The sequence below is a fragment of the Cetorhinus maximus genome, chromosome 19 (genome assembly GCF_964194155.1).
Source record: "Cetorhinus maximus chromosome 19, sCetMax3.hap1.1, whole genome shotgun sequence".
Classification (NCBI taxonomy): domain Eukaryota; kingdom Metazoa; phylum Chordata; class Chondrichthyes; order Lamniformes; family Cetorhinidae; genus Cetorhinus; species Cetorhinus maximus.
In genome coordinates, this window is record NC_135897.1 from 95,457,657 (window position 1) to 95,476,456 (window position 18,800).

Consider the following 18,800-nt stretch of genomic DNA (forward strand, 5'->3'; position numbering starts at 1 on the left):
TCATCCAAGGTCACAAAAGCATAACTGACTGTTTAAATGGGGGAGGGGAGGGAATACATTTGCCTCATTTGTACATAGAAACATAGAAATATAGCAAATAGGAGTAGGAGTAGGCCATTCGGCCCTTCGAGCCTGCTCTGCAATTTAATATGATCATGACTGATTCTCTACCTCAACGCCATACTCCCACCCTCTCCCCAAACCCCTTGATGCCTTTAGAGTCTAGAAATCTATTTCCTTCTGAAATATATTCAGTGACTTGGCCTCCACAGCCTCTGTGGTAGAGAATTCCACAGGTTCACCACCCTCTGAGTGAAGAAGTTTCTCCTCATCTCAGTCCTAAATGGTCTACCCCGTATCCTGAGACTGTGACCCCTTGTTCTAGACCTCCACAGCCAGAGGAGACATCATCCTTGCATCCAGTCTGTCCAGCCCTGTCAGAATTTTAAACGTTTCAATGAGATCCCCTCTCATTCTTCTAAACTCCAGTGAATACAGACCTAGTCAGCCCAATCTCTCCTCATACGACAATCCTGCCATCCCAGGATGTCCTTCTCAAGGACAATTAGGGATGGGCAATAAAAATATTGGCCTAGCCACTGATGCCCAAATCCCATGAAAGAATTAAAAGAATATATAACCCACTTCCAGCTCGATAGCATCACCATCTCTAGCTCATCTGCTGCTGAAACCCTCATCCATGCCCAATGCTGCTCCTTGCTGCCCTCACATCTTCCACTCCGCATAAAAGTGAGCTCATGCTGCCTAGGTCTGAACTCACACCGAATTTTGTTCACCCTTCACCCATTTTCCCTGAAAGTCATTCTCCCTTTCTCTCTCTCTCTCAAGGTGCTCCATTAAACATCCCTGTTTGACCAAGCTTTTGGTTACCCATCCTAATAGCTCAGGCTTTTTTAGGGAATGTGGGTGTCGTTGGCAAGGCCAGCATTTGTTGCCCATCCCTGATCACCCTTTCAGAGAATGGTTAAGAGTCACCCACATTGCTCTGGGTCTGGAGTCACATGTAGGCCAGACCGGGTAAGGACGGCAGATTTCCTTCCCTAAAGGACATTGGTGAACCTGATGGGTTTTTACAACAATTGATGATAGTTTCATGGTCACCATTACTGAGACTCGCTTTCAATTCCAGATTTATTAATTAAATTTAAATTTCACCAGCTGCTATGGTGGGATTTGAACCCATGTCCCTGAAGCATTAACCAAGTCCTCTGAATTACTAGTGCAGTGACTTGGCTTGGTGTCACATTTTGTTTGCTAACATTCTTGTGGGATGTTTTACTATGTTAAAGGTGCTGTATAAATGCTATTTTTTGTTGCACTTGTGATATTTCCGTCATATTTTCTGACGATGATGAGCGGTTGGGGGTTAGTCATCAGCTTTATTGAACAAACCCATGTTCTTTTTGTTGAGTAAAAGAAGTCAAAGCTAACAGTCTAGAATTAAGCCTCTTTAAATTCATGTACATGTCTATTTCTCCTGGTTCTTGAGGTAATTAAGCTTCGTTACCTGTAGGAATTTGGCCACATGATCAACATGCTATTGTCCACTCGGGATGATTTGGAAGTCCGAAGCCATTGCTACACAATGGGGGAGTAGATGGGCTATTCACACCCACATGTGAGGAGCCATTTTCTACACAGCTCCTCGTTAAATTGAAACCTTTTTCCCTCGATGGGTGGGTTTGGCGGGAGCCGGCGGCGATGGTCAGAAAGCTGACCACCGCCCGCGATCGACTCCACACCGCAATTTCATGCGGGTGGGCCAATTAAGACCAGTCCTGCGTGGATGGCGAGCAGCAGCGCTGAGCGGGCGGGGTAAGGAGGGAGAGCGGGCCTGGGGAGCAGTTTACACATGCACGCAGAAGAGCGTTTCAACCTCCCGGAGAGCCCGGAGCAGCCTCATGGAGATCGAAGCGCTTTTCAAAAAACATTGATAAAGACTATAAAAATTTAACGAAACATGTCTCCTCATGTGACTGTGTCACATGAGATGGGACATGCTTTTAATTTTAAAGTAATATTTTTATTTAATTTGTATGAGCTTTAGCTCGTGGATGAAGCTTCCTAAAAAATGTAAAGGCCGCTTGGCCTTTTTGCCTGCCCGCCAACCGCAAGGTTGGATGGGGCAGCGTCAATTTCAAGTTAATGAGCTTGTTAATGGCCTTAATAGGCCTTTCAGTTATCGGCGGACGCTCGCACGCCCGTTGTCATTGCGCATGTCGAGCGCTCACCCACACACCGAGCGCAAAATTCGGGCCTTGGAGACATGAAACCTGTGCTTGAGTTTTGTGTAGATACCTAGTCACTGGGAGGCCCAAATTCACAATTGGTTTCGCATTGTGAATGTCTGTTCAAAGGAGGGCATTCCGCCCATGGTCATTCACATTTTAAAAACTTTCTAGAAGCATTTTCAGACAGGAGCTAATCCTTTTGTCTGAAAATCACAAATGGTTTCCTGACCCTCAGCGGCCATCTTGGGTGGCATTTTTGACTATTTTTCAAAGTTAATTTCAAAAAGTCCACATTGACTGAAATCTGCGACTTGAAAGTTAGGAATGTGTATCTGTACTGGGCATGACAACTCTGACACATGTTCTTTTAACAGAGGATGACTGAGTGCTAACATTCCCTCCTGATCTCTCTCTCAGGCCTCGCTGCGTTGGTTGCCACAGCCTGGTATGGAAACAACATTGCCAAGGAATTCTATAACCCCTTCACACCAACCAACAGCAGGTAGGCTTTGTACCTGGGTGCAAATTCAGTAAGATAGTGCTCCCAATTATATAACATCTCTCACAGCTTCACGATATCCCAAAGCAGTTTATTACCAATTAAGGCATTTTGAAGTGTGTCACTGTAATGTAGAGAAACACAGCAGCCAATCTGTGCACAGCAAGCTCCCACAAAGATTATGACCTGGTGATCTTTTTGGTGGTGTTGGTTGATGGAACTCCCCTGCTCTTCAAATGATATGGGATCTTCTATATCCACCTGAGAGAGCAGTTAGTTTATCATCTTATCCAAAAGACAACACCCCCAACAGTGCTGCACTCCCTCAGTACTGCATCCAAGTGGCAGCCTCGATTATGTTCTCAAGTCTCTGACTTGAACCCACGACTTGCTGACTGAGAGGCGAGAGTATTACCTACTGAGCCACAGCTGACACCTGAATGAATGAATTCATGGTGGTTCAGTTGGATGCACCTAAAATGGAAGGTTCCGGGTTTAGTTGAACTTTCTCCTTCATAGCTCACAGAATCACAGAATCACAGAGCAGAAGAGGCCCTTCGGCCCATTGAGTCTGCACCGACACATGAGAAACACCTGACCTACCTACCTAATCCCGTTTACCAGCATTTGGCCCATAGCCTTGAATGTTATGATGTGCCAATTACTCATCCAGGTACTTATTAAAGGATGTGAGGCAACCCACCTCCACCACCCTCCCAGGCAGCGCATTCCAGACCGTCACCAGAATCACAGTGCAGAAGAGGCCCTTCGGCCCATCGAGTCTGCACCAACAAAAAAAAGTTTTTCCTCACATCCCCCCTAAACCTCCTGCCCCTCACCTTGAACTTATGTCCTCTCATGACTTCAACTAAGAGGAACAGCTGCTTCCTATCCACCCTGTCCATGCCCCTCATAATCTTGTACACCTCGATCAGGTCGCCCCTCAGTCTTCTCTGCTCCAATGAAAACAACCCAAGTCTATCCAACCTCTCTTCATAACTTAAATGTTTCATCCCAGGCAACATCCTGGTGAATCTCCTCTGCATCCCCTCCAGTGCAATTACATCCTTCCTATAATGTGGCGACCAGAACTGCACACAGTACTCCAGCTGTGGCCTCACCAAGGTTCTATACAACTCCAACATGACCTCCCTACTTTTGTAATCTATGCCTCGATTGATAAAGGCAAGTGTCCCATATGCCTTTTTCACCACCCCACTAATATGCCCCTCCGCCTTCAGAGATCTATGGACACACACGCTAAGGTCCCTTTGTTCCTCAGAATTTCCTAGTGTCATGCCGTTCATTGAATACTTCCTTGTCAAATTACTCCTTCCAACGTGTATCACCTCACACTTTTCAGGGTTAAATTCCATCTGCCACTTATCTGCCCATTTGACTATCCCGTCTATATCTTCCTGTAGCCCAAGACACTCAACCTCACTGTTAACCACCCGGCCAATCTTTGTGTCATCCACAAACTTACTGATCCTACCCCCCACAGAGTCATCTATGTCGTTTATATAAATGACAAATAATAGGGTACCCAGCACAGATCCCTGTGGTACGCCACTGGACACTGGCTTCCAGTCACTAAAGCATCCTTCTGTCATCACCCTCTGTCTCCTACAACTAAGCCAATTTTGAATCCACCTTATCAAATTACTCTGTATCCCATGTGCATTTGCCTTCTTTATAAGTCTCCCATGTGGGATCTTGTCAAAGGCTTTGCTGAAATCCATATAAACTACATCAACTACACTACCCTCATCTACACACCTGGTCACCTCCTCAAAAAATTCAATCAAATTTGTTAGGCATGACCTCCCTCTGACAAAGCCATGCTGACTATCCCTGATCAAACCTTGCCTCTCTAAGTGGAGGTCGATCATCTCCTTCAGAATTTTCTCCAGTGGTTTCCCTCAGCTCAGTGGGATGAGAAATTGTATGAAACAGATCGCAGCAGGAACAAGCTTCAGTCCCTGCGCTGGCTGGTGTGCAGTGAAGTGTTGGCAGTAATGCCAGTGATTTTCTCTCTTTCTGGCTATGGGACAAGCACATCAGCAAGAACTCTCATTCCTAATCACCATCCAGTGAGTAAGGACAGCACCGGGTTCCCTGTGAAGCCCCAGGTTCTCACAGCTGAATCATTCTTGATGGAAATGTGCACTAGCAGAGGATTAACTCCTCAAGAAGAACAGGAGAAAACTGAGATTTACTCTTGGTCTTTTGAGCATATATGTGTTGGATGATCAAATATCGATGGTTAAAACAACTTTAAATTGTAGCCTCACATACAAACTACAAAAATCCATTGAGGATTGTGGGTGAGAGGAGGGAGATGAATCAGAATAAATGGTTTCTTTGCAAATGTATGGGTACTTGCATTTCTTTGTCTATTTCCTTCTGCTTCCTTTTCTCCTCTCTTCCTCCTTACCTCCATTCTCCCCTTAAAAAGGGAGGGTCAGACTGAGTTTAGAATGGACCTTTGAGAATTGAGTGCTCTCCAAGGACAAGAACCTACTAGAACAAGCAGTTAGCAACAAGTTAAGATGTGGCCGTCTGAAAGTCAGTTTCAAAGGTGAAATGGAGAAAGGCCATTGCCTGAGGTTCTCCCTCCACATTGCACTGAGGAACTGGAAACTGTAAAACCCCTCCGCTGGTATCTTTGTCATGGAATATACATTGTAAATATCACATATAATTACAATTGTATTGAAGCACATCAGAGAGCCACATGCTGTATGGAAAGAATTTGAACTGGATTGCAGTTTGGGTAATGTCCAGTTGGAAATGTTACAGAATGTAATTTTGCAAATTTTTATGTGTAATGTACATTTTTGGAAAGAAAATGAGTGTCAGGTTCTGTCACAATCTTGGGATTGGGCATCGTAACCACAACTAGCAAAACACTGACCTGTTCCCCCAAAAGCTAACCATCCATAAGAAGCACAGATTGTTAACCAGTGTGTATATTAGATACCTGAACTAACAGCTTTCACCTTATGTTTATTCGTTCATGGGATGTGAGTGTCGCTGGTTGGGCCAGCATTTATTACCCATCCCTAATTGCCCTTGAGAAGGTGGTGGTGAGCTGCCTTCTTGAACCGCTGCAGTCCCTATGGTGTAGGTACACCCACAGTGCTGTTAGGAAGGGAGTTCCAGGATTTTGACCCAGCGACAGTGAAGGAACGGCGATATATTTCCAAGTCAAGATGGTGAGTTGCTTGGAGGGGAATTTTCAGCTGGTGGTGTTCCCATCTAAGTGCTGCCCTTGTCCTTCTAGATGGTAGAGGTCGTGGGTTTGGAAGGTGCTGTCCAAGGAGCCTTGGTGAATTCCTGCAGTGCATCTTGTAGATGGTACACACACTGCTGCTACTGTGCTACGGTGGTGGAGGGAGTGAATGTTTGTGGATGTGGTGCCAATCAAGTAGAGCAGCTTTGTCCTGGATGGTGTCAAGCTTCTTGAGTGTTGTGAGAGCTGCACTTGTCCAGGCAAGTGGAGAGTATTCCATCACACTCCTGACTTGTGCCTTGTAGATGGTGGACAGGTTTTGGGGAGTCAGGAGCTGAGTTACTCTCCACAGGATACCTAGCCTCTGACCTGCCCTGGTGGGCACAGTATTTATATGGCTAGTCCAGTTCAGTTTTGACGAATTACATGAAAGTTGGGAGATAGGGAATGTGTTGAGTTTGGGGCTGAAGTTTTTAAGGCACGAGATTTAACTGGAATGTTATTTAGAGCATAGCAAATTGATTGGGATATAATCTGGCACTGTGCCTGTTAATAGGAATGTAATTTGGCAGCATGCCTGATAATTTTTTCTTCCAAAAGTATACTTTATTCATAAAATTTGTAACAGTGTATTATAGTCATAGTTCAAGTCTGTCATTCCATGAAGTGTGAAACAGATCAGTTTTGTTCAGTACAGTACATGAGGTGCCGAAATGCACTAGCCATTACAGATTGTATTCGCAATGTACATTTACATTTCATTTCAGACATTCCTCGGATGTATACAGCCTGAAGGGCTTTACACATTCTCTTGTCTCTCGGTATACTATGGTGGAGCGTCATAGACAGTGGCCTTTCCCATTGAGCCTTTGTGGCAGCTGCCCCAAGCTTTACTGTGTCCCTCAGTACAAAGCGCTGGGCCTTGGAGTTTGTCAGTCTACAAATCTAAGTCGTTAACAGCTCTTTGCATGGGAAGACCTGCAAGTCTCAGGCAGGCCAAAGAGTGTCTTTCACTGAGTTGATGGTACTCCAGCAGCAGTGGATATTTCTCTTGGTGTCTTCCTGGGTACAGCCTATAGAGCACCGAGTCCTGGTGGACAATGGTCTCTTCCCCACAGCAGCCACTTCGAGCACAGTGTGTGGGGGGGATGACACTTTGGGTCTGCATGAAGGGTCTGACCATCAGCCAAGCCATATCTTGGTGCTTGATTAAAAGTCCTGGTGATGAGACGTTCTGCCAAATGACAGAATTGGCATTGTGTGCAGGCCATGTTGTTGGAGGCGTTTTCTGCACAAACTTTTCCATGAGGGACATTTGGTACTGAGAGGAGCAGCCCAACTGAGAGGAGCAGCCCAACTGAGAGGAGCAGCCCAACTGAGAGGAGCAGCCCACGGCAGTGCGGCTAAACCCATCCTTTGTAACACTGGGGATGGGTAGAACCTCAGTACATAGTGACACTTGGTGTTTGCAGACTCAGTTTCTCTGCCAGAGCTCAGCGGAGTTTGATGCAGCCGTGCACATAGGCAGCCATCAGGATGAAGGAATGCTTATCCACCTTTATCTGGAAGTGTGTATATTATGTAACGTGGACACAGTCCATTTTCGATCTCCAGATAAAGTGGAAGAATGGCTCTTGTGCACCCAACAGTGCGAGTGTGCAATATGGGCCAGACCCACACCACATAGCACAACACCAAGAGGACCTCACACCTACTGACCAGGTTCTTATCTGCAGTGGAGAGGGCGAGTCACTCCCACATGCTCAGTTTCTCTCTCACCATGGCTATACGCTCCCTCCGGTTTTTGGCACAAATTCGGGCTCTCTCAAATCACATTCCCAGCACCTTCAGGTGGCCTCACTTGATGGTGAAGGGGACAAAGGATCAGTCAGCTCAGCTCCCAAAGAACATGGCCTCGCACATGTTGTGATTTACTTTGGCTCCTGAGGCCAGTTCAAACTGGTCGCAGATGTTCATCAGCCTGCGCATTAATATCTGATCTGAGCAAAAGATGGGCATACCTGTTCCTGGGACTGTTATTTGGTGCCATGTCCTGGGTATGGATACTCTGACCTCCTGGGTGAGGTACATTGTGTTCTATCTGTCTGTCTCGTGATGGGTCAGAGGCGGAATGTGCAGATCGCTCAATGGTTTCAAAACCTCCACTTCAAGCAGTTTGCATAAACATATTCAGCAATAGTTTTTTTTATTCATTCATGGGGTGTGGGCATCACTGGCTAGGCCAGCATTTATTGCTCATCCCCCATTGTTCAGACGGCATTTAAGAGTCAACCACATTGCTGTGGGTCTGGAGTCACATGTAGGCCAGACCAGGTAAGGACGGCAGATTTCCTCCCCTAAAGGACATTAGTAAACCAGATGGGTTTTTACAACAATCAGCTATGGTTTCATGGTCACCATCAGTCCTTTAATTCCAGATTTTTATTGGATTCACATTTCACCATCTGCTATGGTGGGATTACAAACCCAGAGCATTACCCTGGTTGCCTGGAATACTAGATAAAAACAAAAAGCTAAAAGCTACTGCGGATGCTGGAAATCCAAAACAAAAACAGAATTACCTGGAAAAACTCAGCAGGTCTGGCAGCATCGGTGGAGAAGAAATCAGTCAACGTTTCGAGTCTTCATGACCCTTCGGCAGAACTGAAGCATAGTTAGGAGAAAGGTGAAATATAAACTGGTTTAAGGTGGGGGCGGGGGGAGAGAGAAGTTGAGGGTGTGGTGATTGTGGAGATAAGCAAGCAGTGATAGGAGCAGATAATCAAAAGATGTTACAGACAAAAGGATCAAAGGGGTGTTGAAGGTGGTGGTATTGTCTAAGAAAGGTGCTAATTAAGAATGGAAGACAGGACACTCAAGGTACAGCTCTAGTGGGGGTGGGGTGGAAAGACTAACAAAGTTTTAGTTTTAGATTTAAAAATAATGGAAATAGGTGGGAAAAGAAGAATCTATATAAATTATTGAAAAAAAAAGGGAGGGGGGAGAAACGGGATGGGGATGGGGATGGGACCGTTGACTGATTTCTTCTCCACCGATGCTGCCAGACCTGCTGAGTTTTTCCAGGTAATTCTGTTTTTGCCTGGAATACTAGTCCAGTGACAGTACCACTGTGCCACCACCTCACCCCCAAACTGATGGTGTAATATGAAATGTAGACATAGCTGCTCCCTAAACCACCCTCCCTCTCCACCTTTCCAATACATTGTCTAATTTTAGTTTCAATAATGTGTCTGATTTTTATTTAAATACTTTAGTTTTGACCAGGTTTGCACGAGGAGAGGTCTACAGGAGTAAGAGAGAAAGAGCTGATTAGCGAATCTGGAGTGAATTGATTTCTGTTCAAGTCAATAAATCAGGGTGAATGTTGAACGATGTCGCCCGTCAGCTGGTTTTGTGCAACTGGCATAGATCAATTTCACCCTGCGCCAAAATGCTTTGATCTCAGGGCCATTTTGGTGGTTCCATCACGTGTCTTTGTTTTTTATTTTTAAGCACAAATACACATCACTTCCTCTTTCCCTTCCCGGCCACCAAAACATTCCTTCCCCTTCAGGGTTGGGAGAGTCCCCATTTTGAAGTCTCACTTCCACGGTTGTGGGGAGATTCAAACATTCCGTGTCCCCTAGACACTGGTACAACCCACAATGTCTAATGTTAACAGAAAGCACTGGAAATACTCAGCAGGTCTGGCAGAGAAACTGAGATAACATTTCATTCCTTTCCTCAGAACAGACCTGAAACTCTGGGCTCCATGTATTGGGGATGACTGGCACCCCCAGCACCCCCGAAAGTAAAGTCAGCGTGGAGCTGAGCCCCGCCATACCAGCACGTCCCCACGCCCATCGCCCGCTGCCAGTGGGCTACATTGTCTGCCAGTGGAACTTCCACCCCTCACTGGGGGAGGAAGGCCCTCCCCCCCCGCCCCGAGAGTTGCCAGCCAATGCAATTGCTAGTGCCAGGAGCGCACAGGTGGGCACTGCCCGGGCTGCGAGCAGCTCAAGAAGAAGAGCGATGGATCCTGGGGCCAAGCTGAGTCTGGGGTACTGGGCGGAGAGGATTCTGGGCAACTTGGGGAGGGGGTGGGGGGCTTCGGGGTGGCAGATGTTAGAGCAAACGGGTAGGGAGAAAGGGTGGGTGCTATCTCGGAGGGGGGGGCTGCCCCTGATGAGCAAATGGCAACCCCCCCCCCCGAAGGTGGTAAAACCCCCTCCCCTCCCCCCGAAGGTGGTAAAACCCCCTCCCCTCCCCCCGAAGGTGGTAAAACCCCCTCCCCTCCCCCCGAAGGTGGTAAAACCCCCTCCCCTCCCCCCGAAGGTGGTAAAACCCCCTCCCCTCCCCCCGAAGGTGGTAAAACCCTCCCTCCCTCCCCCCCCACCCCGCCCTGAAGGTGGTAAAACCCTCCTTCCCTCCCACCCTGAAGGTGGTAAAACCCTCCCTCCCTCCCACCCCTGAAGGTGATAAACCACCCCCCCCACCACCGAAGGTGGTAAAACCCTCCCTCCTTCCCATCCATTTAAAAACTTTTTTAAAAAACACGCCCAGCCCACCCAACGCCCACCTGCCCTCGCCAACCATATTCTAGCCCGGGGCAGCGTATTATTAGGGTCATTTAGCACCTTAACAAGCTCAGCTGGCCCTTGGTTATATATCTGAAAATGGTTGGGGGGGTGGGGGTGGGGGTGGGGGGTGCTGCCTATGTCAGCACCTGCCCACCGACTGTGTGAGGGGGGGGTGAGCCCGGTGGGGGGGGAGGGTGGATGGGAAGTTGCCGGGGTTGGTGGGGAACCCGCCGTATTTTATCACCCCCCCCTCCACCGCCGCCCCCCAACCTCCCCTCGCCCCAACAAAAACATTCCCGGGCGGGGACACATAGAATCCAGCACATTGACTCTGTTTCTCTCTCCGCATGGGCTGCCTGACCTGCTGAGTGTTTTTAATCTCTGTCTTTATCTCAGCGTTTTGCATTGCCGACCGTTTTCAGTGGGGCTTTGGGGCTTGGACCTGATTTGTTAATGAAACGCTGATTGCTTTTCACTTGGGAGTATCCTCCTCAAAGGAATGTGGAACTGAACTTGACCTGGATTACATTTATCCAGTGCCTATCCTGCACATCAACAAAAACATTTGCTGATTTATGCAGTTTAGAAAATGGAGGATTTGTTGTCCCGGGAATTGGGAGGCTTGTTTTCTACAGTCAGGTGGTTGTGAGGTATTGACACTGATTTAAAACAGGGGATAAAGTATTGAAATATGTGCTAACATCTACTCAGCTGTGTCACTTCACCACAGCCGATGTGGTTTAAATTCGGTGCCTCAGTCTATTGTAAACTTTCCCCCTCAAGTTTGTACTGAGACTTTTGAGTGTTTGTGTGAAAACTGAGCAGGCGGTTTTCAGTTGGACTCGCCTAGGCTCACAAGTTAATGGTCTGTGCAAGACAGAACAAGGCTGGGAAACTTTCTTTGAAGAAGTGAATGTGTTGTTTTTGTGTGTGTTCGCAAAAATGCGTGGGAGAAGAGCAGTGTGAGAGCCAAAATTAGCTGCGTACACTTCATTTTTAATAAATCTCAATTATTACATTGCAAGTTTTAATGATATCTGAATCACATATTCTGTTATTGTTTTTCATGTTTAAACAATTTGTGCTAGCCTCTCTCCTTTCCCCTTCCCCCACCCTCTAAACTCTAAATATCACAGAATCATAGACTGGTTACCGCACTAAAGGAGGCCATTCAACCTATAGTGTTTGTGCTGACTCTGCAAGTGCTGTTCACTGGGTGCCACTCCCTGCTTTTCACTCTCAGGCAGGGCATTCCAGATCCTAACCACTCGCTGGCCGTGTGAAAAAGTTTCTCCTCGTGCCTCCATTGCTTCTTTTGTCAATTACCTTAAATCTGTGTCCCTCTGGTTCTTGATCCTTTCACCAATGGGAACAGTTTCTCCCGATCTACTCTGCCCAGAACCCCCGTGATTTTGAATCTCTCTGACAATTTTTTTCTCAACCTCATGTTCCCCAAGGAGAAGAGCCCAGCTTCTTCAATCTATCCACATAACTGAAGTTCCTCGTCCCTGCAACCATTCCCATCAAATCTTTTCTGAATCTAACATTAAAAAGGGATTCCTGGGTTTGTCGCTGTTCACAAACTGGGGATGAATATAAGAATTAGGAGCAGGAGTCGGCCATTTTGCCCATCGAGACCACTCCATCACACCCAATCTGACTGTGGCCTTAACTCCATCTTCCTGCCTGTCCACCCCCATTACACCGCACCCCAACTCACACCTCCTGATAACCTTTGATTCCCTTGTAGATCAGGAATCTCCACCGCTCTGCTCACTGGGAAAGAGAGTTCCAAAGATTAACAACGCTCAGAGAAGAAATTCCTCCTCATCTCCTTCTTAAATGGGAAACCCTTTATTTTTAAACTGTGTCCCCTAGTTGGAGATTCCCCCACGAGAGGAAACACCCTCTCAGCATCCACCCTGTCAGGCCCCCTCAGGATCTTAGATGTTTCCGTAAGATCACCTCTCAATCTTCTAAACTCCAATGAGTTTAGGCCCAGCCTGTTCAATCTCTCCTTATAAGGTAACTTCTCCACCCCAGGAACCCGCATAGGGAACCTCCCCTGAACTGCTAAATGTCCCTCTTTAAGCAAGGAGACCAAAACTGTACACAATACATCGGGTGTGATCTCACCATGCCCTGTAACGTTGGAGCAAGACTTCCCTACTTTGATACTCCATCCCCATTGCAATAAATATCACCATTCCATTTGCCTATTGCTGACCTGCACGCTAACATTTTGTGATTCAGGTATGAGGGGAGGACACCCAGATGCTCCTGCACTGCAGCATTCTGTACTCTCTCCCTGTTTAAATAATATTCAGCTTTCCAATTCTTCCACTAACCTGAACAACCTCGTATTTTCCCATATTATACTCCACCTGCCAGATTTTGCCCAGTCACTTCACCTGTCTATATCCCTTCATAGATGATGGGGAGATGATGGTATAGCGGTAATGTTACTGGATTAGTAACGTAGAGACCTGGACCCAGGCTAATTCCTTTGGGGGCACGGGTTGAAATCCCACCACGGCAGCTGGTGTAATTTAAATTCAATTAATAAAATTTGGAATTAAAAGCTAGTCTCAGTACTGGTGACCATGAAACCATCGTCATAAAATACCCATCTGGTTCACTAATGCCGTTTAGGGAAGGAAATCTGCTGTCCTTACCTGGTCTGGCCTACATGTGACTCTTAACTGCCCTCTAAAATGGCCTAGTGAGCCATTCAGTTCAACAGATGGGCAGCAAGTGCTGGTCTTGGCAGTGATGCCCGTTTAAAAAAAAAGGCCCTTTGTATCCTCCTCTCAATTTGCTTTCCTGCCTGCCTTGGTACTGCCAGCAAATGTGGTTACAATACAGCCTGTTCCTTTCTCCAAGTCATTACTGTAGATGGTAAATAATTGAAATGTTTAATTTAAAGCAGTAACATTCTGACTTTAGATGCGTAACCAGCCCTGTCACCACAGGCTGGCTTTCCAATTAACTTCATTTAAATGCACTTGAACGTGTGTTCCATGTGACAGATGTTTCCAAACTCCTCAGGGCACCTTAAAAAAAAATGAACCCTTTAAGCAAATGGTCCAATGAATTGGAACATGCTGGGGTTAGTGAGTGGGTGGTAGTGTATGTTGAACAATACAAAGATGTGGGTTGTTTGTGTGTGTGGTGAATACTATAAAAGGTGTGGGTTTGTGGGTGTGAGAAAAAGAAATGGGTGCTCTAAGGGATTAAGTGAAGGAGATGGTCATGATAAGATTGTGGATTTGTGTGTGGAAATGAAGTGCTTGGTCCAAGGAATCGTGCGACTAATATCTCAACCCCTGACTCCCCAAAGCCTGTCCACCATCTACAAGGCACAAGTCAGGAGTGGGATGGAATACTCCCCACTTGCCTGGATGAATGCAGCTCCCATAATACTCAAGAAGCCCGACACTGTCCAGGACAAAGCAGCCCACTTGATTGGCACCACATCCACAAACATTCACTCCCTCCATCACTGACGCACAGCAGCAGCAGTGTACCATCTACAAGATGCACTGCAGGAATTCACCAAGACTCCTTAGACAGCACCTTCTAAACCCATGACCACTACCATCTAGAAGGACAAGGGCAGCAGATAGATGGGAACACCACCACCTGGAAGTTCCCCTCCAAGTCACACACCATCCTGATTTGGAAATATATCGGCCGTTCCTTCACTGTCGCTGGGTCAAAATCCTGGAACTCCCTCCATAACAGCACTGTGGGTGTACCTACAGCACATGGACCGCAGCGGTTCAAGAAGGCAGCTCACCACCACTTTCTCAAGGGCAACTAGGGATGGGCAATAGATGCTGGGCCCAGCCAGCGAAGCCCACATCCCATGAATGAATTTAAAAAACTGATGGTCTCACTTACTGTTCTAGAACCTCGCCCAAGAATGTCAGGGTTCGTCAGTCCCTCTATTTGTTTATCTGTTTTCATGTATCTCATCTTCTTTATGATTGATGACTTGTTGGGTTAGAATGTCTTCAGCCTGCCACTCCTGATCCCTGACCAAAGTCATGTACACATTAACTCTGATGTAAACTCAACTCCACTATTGGCTGCAGAGCCTCCAGTTCTCCTGCATCCTGCAATTTTCTTCTCAAAGCCTTTACCTTCTACATTTCTCCTACCGTTCAATCACCTTATCACCCATTCATTCACTTTCACCCCTCTCTCCCCTAGTCTTCTGCTCTGTGTCTGAGTTCCTCTTGGACTCCTGCAGGATTTTAAAGGGCCCTATCCTGGTGCGAGCTGTTAGAACTTAGACCATCTGAAGTGAATGACGATCAAACTCACTGATTATAATTGCTGAACAACACAATTACTATCAGACCTCACAGCTTGGACCATATGAGTGAATAAGGTTCAAGGTTTTAGGCAGCGCCTATAAAACTAGTTTATAGCCCAGCAAACGTTTTGAAGGTCGGGGTTATTAAAAGCACCTTTAAAATAATCTGAAAAATTAAAACGGGCCCCAAAATAAAGACAATTATTGATGGAGAATCAATAAGGAAAATGAGAAGGGGATCTTCTCTCTCAATCTCTTACTGACCAGTCTCTCTTTCCTTGTAGGTTTGAGTTTGGCCAGGCTCTGTTTATCGGATGGGCTGCTGCTGCTCTCTGCATTCTCGGTGGAGCCTTCCTCTGCTGCTCCTGTGCCAAGGGGAGCCGGGGGTCCTTCGCAGGACAGGCCTACCCCCGGTCACAATCTGCTCCATCTGCTGCAAAGAACTACGTGTGAGACCAACTGAGCTGTTGAGAAGATCCCATTTGAACTAGTCACTGGATGCTTATCTCTTTAAGTAAGGGATGCCTAGTATTACCCTTAATGACAGTTCCTAGAAAGACTGTTAGGAAATGAAAGGGCTTTTGCTCCATTAAAGTTTTACTATCTTACATTTACTCGCTGTGTCATTTTAATTTCAGGCAATCATAAACACACCAAGTGCCAGTTTCTTTATTAGAGCACAAATTTTAGAATATCTTTCCTGCAACATATAAAATATCAAATAACTTTTTCAGAAGGAAGGATTGCTCAGGGGCTTGTGTATAAGCAATAATTACTTCTGAGGGTAAATCGGGTATTGTACCAGGGTAGCATTGCAACCTTTGCACTCAAATACTGTAAAGAGCTCAATTAAATAGGTCAGATTACTGAGGTAAGACTCACTAGGCTCACACACACAGTCCTCCTGATAGGATATCTATCATACCATAGCTCACCCAGGATGGGAGAGAGGTGAGTGGGTGGGGGTTTTTTGATAGCTGCTGCTGGGCTCTGGGTAGGAGATTTGAAGTCATAGTGAAAATGAAGCTGTGAGTAATTAAAGGGGGAGGGCCTGAGAAGTCACATTGAAGCCTTTTGATTTCTATTGAAGAGAAAAACACATCAAAAGAGTCAGCATCATTCTACATGGTTAAGTTGCCCCATATTAATGAAAGAAACACTTTGCCATTTCTCTGCCTTTTGGAGGTCGTGTGAAGGTGCAGAACTCAACATTTGCTCTTCAAACCAACCTTAAACATTGGCTCCTTATAGTCCACAACAATCTCTTTGAAATCCTCAACCATATCTTACTAACATAATTTACAAACCTGTTAAGAGTTAGCGAGCAGTCCGTACCCGAGTTGCTAAATGGCCTCATCTCTGAGTTGCTTGTTTTGACCTGTCTTCATGTACATATATTAGATATACCAATGTGTAACCATTTCGATTGGCACTGTGTATCCAGAGTTGTTAACGTCCAATCTATATTTGCAAGGTGCAGTTGTTGTACTCAATTTAGGCTTTAGCAAGATCAGCAGTATTCTTGGGGTAGGAAAGTACCTCACGAAATCTTCCACCTGTTCCAATCAGTTATTGTTAAATAATTGATATTCATGAGAGTAATATATCGGTACCTCACCAAACTCCAACATGTTTAAATTAGTGTTTTATTTCACCCCACGTACCAACAGGTCCATTGTTAGTTCAACCATCAGTTGGTCAATTTCATTTGTAACCATTGCTTTTTTTGTAGAACATGCCTGGACAATCCAATGTGTGTAACACTTCATTCAGTGATGAATTCTCACCAGCCTGAGCCTCATTCTTTGTTACAGACCAATATAAGAGCTGATTTTGATCTGTAATGGGCAAGAGTGGGGAGAACTTGAACCATTTTGGTGGATATTATATCCAGAGTAGTTGCAAAGTGATATTTTACCAATCCTCCCTCTGGATTCTGGGACAGGCTGAGCCCTGTTGGTTTTCAAGCCCCTTATATTTCAAAGTGGAATTGAAACTAGGCCTGATTCTGAATAAATCCTGGAGTGTAAGTGTTAGTTGCACTTTGGACTCTGTGGAGAATGGGATGGTTCAGTGGGTGAGGCCACTGTCGTTCTGACCCTCATGAGTTTGTTACAATGAGAGGATCAGTGTGTAGGCTCATCAAACTGTCCTTTATCTGACTGAAATTAAATCTATTCTGCTGTCACTTTGCAGCGAATGGGTTCGTGTCTGCAACTACTTGCTCAGATTTCCTGTCATTAACTAAATTGTTTCAATGGGACTGAAGCAGGCGCTGAGTGTTTGGCCTTTACCTTGAATTTCAGCCCAGCTGTGAATTCTACTGTTTCAGAAGCACAAATCTTTGTTTACATATACTTTAAGAATCTTTCCTTTTCCAGGTCCTGCTAATGTTTGTTAACTTAAGTCAGAGGGTTTCCACAGGAGTGGTGAGGTGGGGAGGCAGTGGTGTGGTGGTAATATCACTGGACTAATGTTCCACAGACCCAGGGTAATACTCTGGGGACCTGGGTTCAAATCCCTAATTCCTATTTTTAACAAGTCTAAAGTTGCACCCAGTGTGCATGGTGAAATTTCTGTTCAATAAAAATTGGGAATTAAAGGTCTGATGATGATCACAAAATGATTGCCGTAAAAACCCATCGGGTTCACTAATGTCCTTCAGAGAAGGAAATCTGCCATCCTTACCTGATCTGGCCTACATATGACTCCAGATCCACAGCAATGTGGTTGACTCTTAAATGCCCTGTAAACAAGTCCAATTAGGGATGGGCTATAAATGATGGCCTAGCCAGCGACCCCCACATCCCATAAAAATGAATTTTAAAAATCTAGTCCAGCAGAGAATAAGTCAATCTCCAACAATGTGGTCTGCCATTTCTGAAAAGCTAAGTTTCTTGTTTCCTTTCACTGTACAAAGAAAGCGCCAATTTACAGGGACAAATATCACAATTTTTTTCAACAGGGAGTCAGGGTGGGGTGACTGTTTATGTGGAATGGGCTGCAGCCTGGTTAGTTAATGGGTTTCACACCTAATGCCCCCATTCCACCATACACACTGGGTACAACATTAGACTGTGTTGAAAGTAGGAATTAAACACATTCTTGTCCCAGTTGATGCAAGTTTCAACAATGTACCTGACAATCCCTAGCTAGTGTTTTACAACCCCCCCAGTGCCCAACATCCTTTAAATATTCTTCTGCTCTTGCAATTAGATTTTTGTTAAATAATCACTGTCTGAAATTTTAGAAGTGTATAATTAGAACCCAAGCCCTTATGAAACAGTTTAAATTAACAGACTGAAATTTGAAATATTAATTGCTGTATTCCTGTTTCCATTTTTTAAAGGAATTTCCAACAATAGTGAGGTATGTAGTGTAACCTGGTTGGGGTCCAGGTTTTCAAGTGACTGTTATTATATTTTGTTTTATACTAGTCAGTTTGAACCAGTTGCTAACCGGGATGTTTTATGTATTTGTGTGTGGGTAGTTCTGCTTTTCTAATCTTTCTCAGACACCAATAGTTTCCAGTTTTGTACATGACTTTTTATATATCTGTGTGGCTGTAGATGTGTTCCAAGGCACTGCTTATGGATTGAGTTTTTATACTGAGCTTATTCTATGGATTTTTGCAATAAATAGGGGACTTTTATTTTAAACTAATGCCTGTTTGATTCTTTGAAGTGTAAGGATCCAGAAAATCTTTGATCACCCAGGCCTCTCTCTCTCTCCTACCAAACAGTAATCTTTATGGGCTAATATTATGCATTATTGGTTTGAGTGCTTTTCTGAGACAGCGCTCTGTACTCTGAAGCTATGTAACCTTCCACAATGCACAGCAGTCCTGGCTACTGGTGTTTTACTCTGGTTCAGTTGCTGTGAAGGCAGGAGACCTCCTAATCTCTTGTGTTGA

The 18,800-nt window shown here is 45.4% G+C and overlaps 1 protein-coding gene across 1 annotated transcript in view; it reads left to right on the top strand.

Annotated features, from left to right (window-relative positions):
- LOC144694051 (claudin-1-like) overlaps positions 1-18,546 on the top strand; it is a 51,204-nt gene extending 32,658 nt beyond the window's left edge. The window contains exons 3-4 of the mRNA XM_078564411.1: positions 2,670-2,754; positions 15,172-18,546. Coding sequence (XP_078420537.1) covers positions 2,670-2,754; positions 15,172-15,340 — 254 coding nt within the window. The 3' untranslated portion in view covers positions 15,341-18,546. The remainder of the gene's footprint in view (positions 1-2,669; positions 2,755-15,171) is intronic.
- The last annotated feature ends 254 nt before the right edge of the window (positions 18,547-18,800 follow it).